This window comes from Oncorhynchus gorbuscha, linkage group LG24 (assembly GCF_021184085.1).
Source record: "Oncorhynchus gorbuscha isolate QuinsamMale2020 ecotype Even-year linkage group LG24, OgorEven_v1.0, whole genome shotgun sequence".
Lineage (NCBI taxonomy): Eukaryota > Metazoa > Chordata > Actinopteri > Salmoniformes > Salmonidae > Oncorhynchus > Oncorhynchus gorbuscha.
The window spans coordinates 12,396,112-12,402,517 of record NC_060196.1 but is presented as its reverse complement, the minus strand read 5'-3'; the positions used below and the strand labels follow the sequence as shown (position 1 = coordinate 12,402,517).

Here is a 6,406-nt window from a genome sequence, read left to right as displayed (position 1 = left end):
CTCCACCTCTTAATCTCTCCGCCCCTCCCTCCCGCCAGGTCTTACCAGAGACCCCTCCACCTGTGAGTCAGTCAACGGGCACACCCAGGAGGAGGATGAAGAGGAGGCTCCCCCGACCCCGGGCTCTAAGGTTCACCTCACGCCCTTTGAGCTGGAGGGGCTGTGGAACCTGCTGGGGAAGCTGGAGTCGTTGCCCTCACAGAAGAACTGTGTCCCGGCTGGCATACACGATGCTCCCGCTCTGCTGCACGACATCCGGGTGAGGGAGGGATGTGTGTGTCTGACAGAATGAAATATCCTCATATCAAAGTGGATGCATACGTATGACTGACTAAGTCACTGTGGATAAACCGTCTGCTAAATGGGGTATATTATAACGGTTTTGTGTGTTTTCATGTACCAACCTTCTCTTGTCCTCTGTAAGGCCCTGCTGAAGGAGCACGCTAATGACATCCCCAAACTGTCCTACACTGGCAAGCCCATCGTCAAGTGGCCCAAGAGGGTGAGGAGGAGACACACCGCATTCAGTCACATGCTCACATTGGCCCTTTATACTCCTACCTATCGTCAAGTGGCCCAAGAGGGTGAGGAGGAGACACCGCATTCAGTCAACCGCATTCAGTCACATGCTCACATTGGCCCTTTACACTCCTACCTATCGTCAAGTGGCCCAAGAGGGTGAGGAGGAGACACCGCATTCAGTCACATGCTGAGGAGGAGACACATTGCCCATCCCTTTACACTCCTACCTATCGTCAAGTGGCCCAAGAGGGTGAGGAGGAGACACACCGCATTCAGTCACATGCTCACATTGGCCCTTTATACTCCTACCTATCGTCAAGTGGCCCAAGAGGGTGAGGAGGAGACACCGCATTCAGTTCTCAACCGTTCAGTCACATGTTCTCGCATTGGCCCTTTACACTCCTAACTATCGTCAAGTGGCCCAAGAGGGTGAGGAGGAGACACCGCATTCAGTCACATGCTCACATTGGCCCTTTACACTCCTACCTATCGTCAAGTGGCCCAAGAGGGTGAGGAGGAGACATACCGCATTCAGTCACATGCTCACATTGGCCCTTTACACTCCTACCTATCGTCAAGTGGCCCAAGAGGGTGAGGAGGAGACACCGCATTCAGTCACATGCTCACATTGGCCCTTTACACTCCTACCCATCGTCAAGTGGCCCAAGAGTTGAGGAGGAGACACACCGCATTCAGTCACATGCTCACATTGGCCCTGCCCACAGTCCTACCTATCGTCAAGTGGCCCAAGAGGGGTGAGGAGGAGACACCGCATTCAGTCACATGCTCACATTGGCCCTTTATACTCCTACCTATCGTCAAGTGGCCCAAGAGGGTGAGGAGGAGACACACCGCATTCAGTCACATGCTCACATTGGCCCTTTATACTCCTACCTATCGTCAAGTGGCCCAAGAGGGTGAGGAGACACACGCTCTGTTCTCGCCCTACCTATCGTCAAGTGGCCCATGTTCAGTCACATGCTGGCCCTTTACACTCCTACCTATCGTCAAGTGGCCCAAGAGGGTGAGGAGGAGACACCGCATTCAGTCACATGCTCACATTGGCCCTTTACTCCTACCTCCTACCTTCTCGCTCACTCTGTGGCCCAAGAGGGTGAGGAGGAGACATACCGCATTCAGTCACATGCTCACATTGGCCCTTTACACTCCTACCTATCGTCAAGTGGCCCAAGAGGGTGAGGAGGAGACATACCGCATTCAGTCACATGCTCACATTGGCCCTTTACACTCCTACCTATCGTCAAGTGGCCCAAGAGGGTGAGGAGGAGACACACCGCATTCAGTCACATGCTCACATTGGCCCCTTTACACTCCTACTATCGTCAAGTGGCCCAAGAGGGTGAGGAGGAGACACTGCATTCAGTCACATGCTCACATTGGCCCTTTACACTCCTACCCCCAAGAGGGTCTGTTCAAGTGGCCCAAGAGGGTGAGGAGGAGACACACCGCATTCAGTCACATGCTCACATTGGCCCTTTACCTACCTTCGTCAAGTGGCCCAAGTCCTAGTCCTGCTCTGTCAAGTGGCCCAAGAGGGTGAGGAGGAGACACCGCATTCAGTCACATGCTCACATTGGCCCTTTGTTACTCCTACCTATCTGTCAAGTGGCCCAAGAGGGTGAGGAGGAGACACACCGCATTCAGTCACATGCTCACATTGGCCCTTTATACTCCTACCTATCGTCAAGTGGCCCAAGAGGGTGAGGAGGAGACACACCGCATTCAGTCACATGCTCACATTGGCCCTTCTGTACTCTCCTACCTATCTTGTTTATACAAGTGGCCCAAGAGGGTGAGGAGGAGACACCGCATTCAGTCACACCACATTCCCTGTTCTCACCCTCCTCAGTCACTGCTCACATGCTGGCCCTTTACACTCCTACCTGTTCTCATCGTCAAGTGGCCCAAGAGGGTGCAGGAGGAGTTCCAAGAGGGTGACCCCATTCAGTCACATGCTCACATTGGCCCTTTACACTCCCATCCCCCCGCATTCAGTCACATGTTCCCAATGAGGAGGAGACATACCGATTCAGTCACATGCTCACATTGGCCCTTTACACTCCTACCTATCGTCAAGTGGCCCAAGAGGGTGAGGAAACACCGCATTCAGTCACATGCTCACATTGGCCCTTTACAACTCCTACCTCTCGTAAGTGGCCCAAGAGGGTGAGGAGGAGACACCCGCATTCAGTCACATGCTCAGATTGGCCCCTCCACCTGTGAGTCAGTCAATGGGCACACCCAGGAGGGGATGAAGAGGAGGCACCCCGCATTCAGTCACATGCTCACATTGGCCCTTTACCTCCTACCTATGAAGTGGCCCAAGAGGGTGAGGAGGAGACACACATGCTTCAGTCAAGCTGGAGTCACATGCTCACATGCCCTCACAGAAGAACTGGCCCGGCTGGCATACACGATGCTCCACATGCTCTGCTGCACGACCATCGTCAAGTGGCCCAAGAGGGTGAGGAGGAGACATGTCTGACAGAATGAAATATCCTCATATCAAAGTGGATGCATACAGTCACATGACCCTTTAAGTCCTACTGTGGATCAAGTGGCCCAAGAGGGTGAGGAGTAGATTATAACGCATTCAGTCACATGCTCACATTGGCCCAACCTTCTCTTGTCCTCTGTCAAGGCCCCAAGAGGGTGAGGAGGAGACACGCATTCAGTCACATGCCCACATTGGCCCTTTACACTCCTACCCATCGTCAAGTGGCCCAAGAGGGTGAGGAGACACACCGCATTCAGTCACATGCTCACATTGGCCCTTTATACTCCTACCTATCGTCAAGTGGCCCAAGAGGGTGAGGAGAGACACCGCATTCAGTCAACCGCATGGCCCAAGAGGGTCAGTCACATGCTCACATTGGCCCTTTACACTCCTACCCATCGTCAAGTGGCCCAAGAGGGTGAGGAGGAGACATACCGCATTCAGTCACATGCTCACATTGGCCCTTTACACTCCTACCTATCGTCAAGTGGCCCAAGAGGGTGAGGACCTATCGTCAAGTGGCCCAAGAGGGTGAGGAGGAGACACACCGCATTCAGTCACATGCTCACATTGGCCCTTTATACTCCTACCTATCGTCAAGTGGCCCAAGAGGGTGAGGAGGAGACACTGCATTCAGTCAACCGCATTCAGTCACATGCTCACATTGGCCCTTTACACTCCTACCCATCGTCAAGTGGCCCAAGAGGGTGAGGAGGAGACATACCGCATTCAGTCACATGCTCACATTGGCCCTTTACACTCCTACCTATCGTCAAGTGGCCCAAGAGGGTGAGGAGGAGACACCGCATTCAGTCACATGCTCACATTGGCCCTTTACACTCCTACCTATCGTCAAGTGGCCCAAGAGGGTGAGGAGGAGACATACCGCATTCAGTCACATGCTCACATTGGCCCTTTACACTCCTACCTATCGTCAAGTGGCCCAAGAGGGTGAGGAGGAGACATACCGCATTCAGTCACATGCTCACATTGGCCCTTTACACTCCTACCTATCGTCAAGTGGCCCAAGAGGGTGAGGAGGAGACATACCGCATTCAGTCACATGCTCACATTGGCCCTTTACACTCCTACCTATCGTCAAGTGGCCCAAGAGGGTGAGGAGGAGACACCGCATTCAGTCAACCGCATTCAGTCACATGCTCACATTGGCCCTTTATACTCCTACCCATCGTCAAGTGGCCCAAGAGGGTGAGGAGGAGACACACCGCATTCAGTCACATGCTCACATTGGCCCTTTATACTCCTACCTATCGTCAAGTGGCCCAAGAGGGTGAGGAGGAGACACCGCATTCAGTCACATGCTCACATTGGCCCTTTATACTCCTACCTATCGTCAAGTGGCCCAAGAGGGTGAGGAGGAGACATACCGCATTCAGTCACATGCTCACATTGGCCCTTTACACTCCTACTTATATATGGGATCAGATTGGCAGGTTTGGGCGGCAATAAGTGTTAAGTCCATGTTTTAAGTATCCCCATGTTTCTGTGATTACGGGGCTATCACTCAGTCATAGTGCGCCTGCGCAGGGAGTCTCGTTGTTGATGGACCTAGCCTTGAGTGTAATGGCTACCTGGTAGTGTGTTCATACGGTATAGTAAACTTTGTTCAACCGGAACCTTGTCGTTGTGTCATTTCGAGTTAACAAGAAGTGCCTTAATTGGGACGCAGTGGCTGTACAGTAACCCGACGTATCTGACGTCGGAGCTCAGTCTGTCTGCTTCACAGCGCTGGACGGGTTTTGACTGACAGCCGTTTTCTGAACTTGAGCACCACACGCCACAAGGAGATGCCCATTGGGCCACCTTTTGCATGTTTTTTTTTGTTGTCTGACTGGGGGAAATGCTGTAAAGGACTCTGATGTATTTTGAACGATGGGAAGGTTGAGGATGACAACAAATACCGCTTTGATGTCGTACAAGCAAGATTTCCGCATCGTAAAACTCATGTCGACACAGTGACGAGGTCACACGGGGACACGGCGGCATAACCTGTTCTGAACAGAATGAGCCTGTTTGTTTTGTTGTGGAACACACACTCCTGCCTGTTTGTTTTGTTGTGGAACACACACTCCTGCCTGTTTGTTTTGTTGTGGAACACACACTCCTGCCTGTTCCATGCTCACCAAAATTCCAATCTGTTTCTCTGAAAAGTCCTGTGAAAGCTTAAGGCTGCGTAGCGAGTCATGTTGGCAATAGAATACGCTTTGAAATGATGCCCACCTGACCCAGACTGCGGTTTCTAATTGAGATGTTTTTTGGATAGCGTGAACCACGGCAGTATGACGGCGCCCGGTGCAGGGCTGTGTTCCGAGCAAATCAACTACAAGTCCGCTTGCTCTAGTTCCTCAACGGCACAACTAGGAGAGCTCAAAAAAATGACGTTTAAAAAAAAAATGTAAAAAAAAATAATTATAGTTGAAGTCTTCACATAAAAGTGCATTGAAATTCCAATGTTACTTTAAGTATCTAGATTACAGTAAATGTGAAATCAAGTTTAAATGTTTGGATTCCATCTTGTGTCAGGTGAACTGTTGTCCTCAACTTTGGTTGAATAATCTTTCCATCGTGTTCAAACTGTTGCTTTGAATAGTTGTTCTGGAAGAAACCTGTAGCCCTGTCCATATAGGCAAGTGTTACACACACGCACACACGCACACACACACACACACACGCGCGCACACACACACGCACACGCACACGCCCACATTCTTAGACTGCTATACACCGCTCTTTAAATCCATGTACTTTTCTGACTCTTAAATCCAAGGGTGATTTAATCCAGAGGGATGCTTTTCCAGACAGATTAAGCCCAGTGTTGCCTTAGTCTCCCCCATTGATTTACATTTTTTTTAAACATTTTTTAAAACTTTGAATTCACCTTTATCCCAATAATTCTCGTCCCCACCCTTCCAGCCGTCGTGGTACCAGCCCCCTCCCCCTCCTCCCCCGGTGGCTCGTCCCAAGCTGTCTGCCACGGTGGTGACCCCGCGACCCCAGAAGCCCGCCTCCTCCATGTCTGTGCTGCGGCGGCGGCGCGTGCGGTGTAAGCGCTGTGAGGCGTGTGTCAGGACGGAGTGCGGGGACTGTAACTTCTGCAGGGACATGAAGAAGTTCGGCGGGCCGGGGAAACTCAAACAGACCTGCGTGCTCCGACAGTGTCTGGCGGTGAGAGCGAGCGTCTGTGTGTGTGAGCGAGGGAGTGGTTTGTGTGTGTGTGAGAGCGAGCGGCGGCGGCGGCATGTGTGTGTGAGATGTTTCACCCGAACAGTAGAAGCATTGTCACTGTCTCCCTCTCTTTGCTAGCTGTGTGTATCACTTACTGCTTGCCTTTGATGCCTGGGTCCT

The 6,406-nt window shown here is 51.9% G+C and overlaps 1 protein-coding gene across 6 annotated transcripts in view; it reads left to right on the top strand.

The window, feature by feature from the left end:
• LOC124012101 (syntaxin-3-like) overlaps nucleotides 1–6,406 on the top strand; it is a 35,436-nt gene that overhangs the window by 21,727 nt on the left and 7,303 nt on the right. For all 6 annotated transcript variants that reach the window (XR_006834661.1, XM_046325511.1, XM_046325512.1 and 3 more), the window contains 3 exons: nucleotides 39–259; nucleotides 425–502; nucleotides 5,975–6,226. Coding sequence is in view for 5 of the 6 variants with exons in the window: in XM_046325511.1 (XP_046181467.1) it covers nucleotides 39–259; nucleotides 425–502; nucleotides 5,975–6,226 (551 nt within the window). In the remaining variant the exon portion in view is untranslated. The remainder of the gene's footprint in view (nucleotides 1–38; nucleotides 260–424; nucleotides 503–5,974; nucleotides 6,227–6,406) is intronic.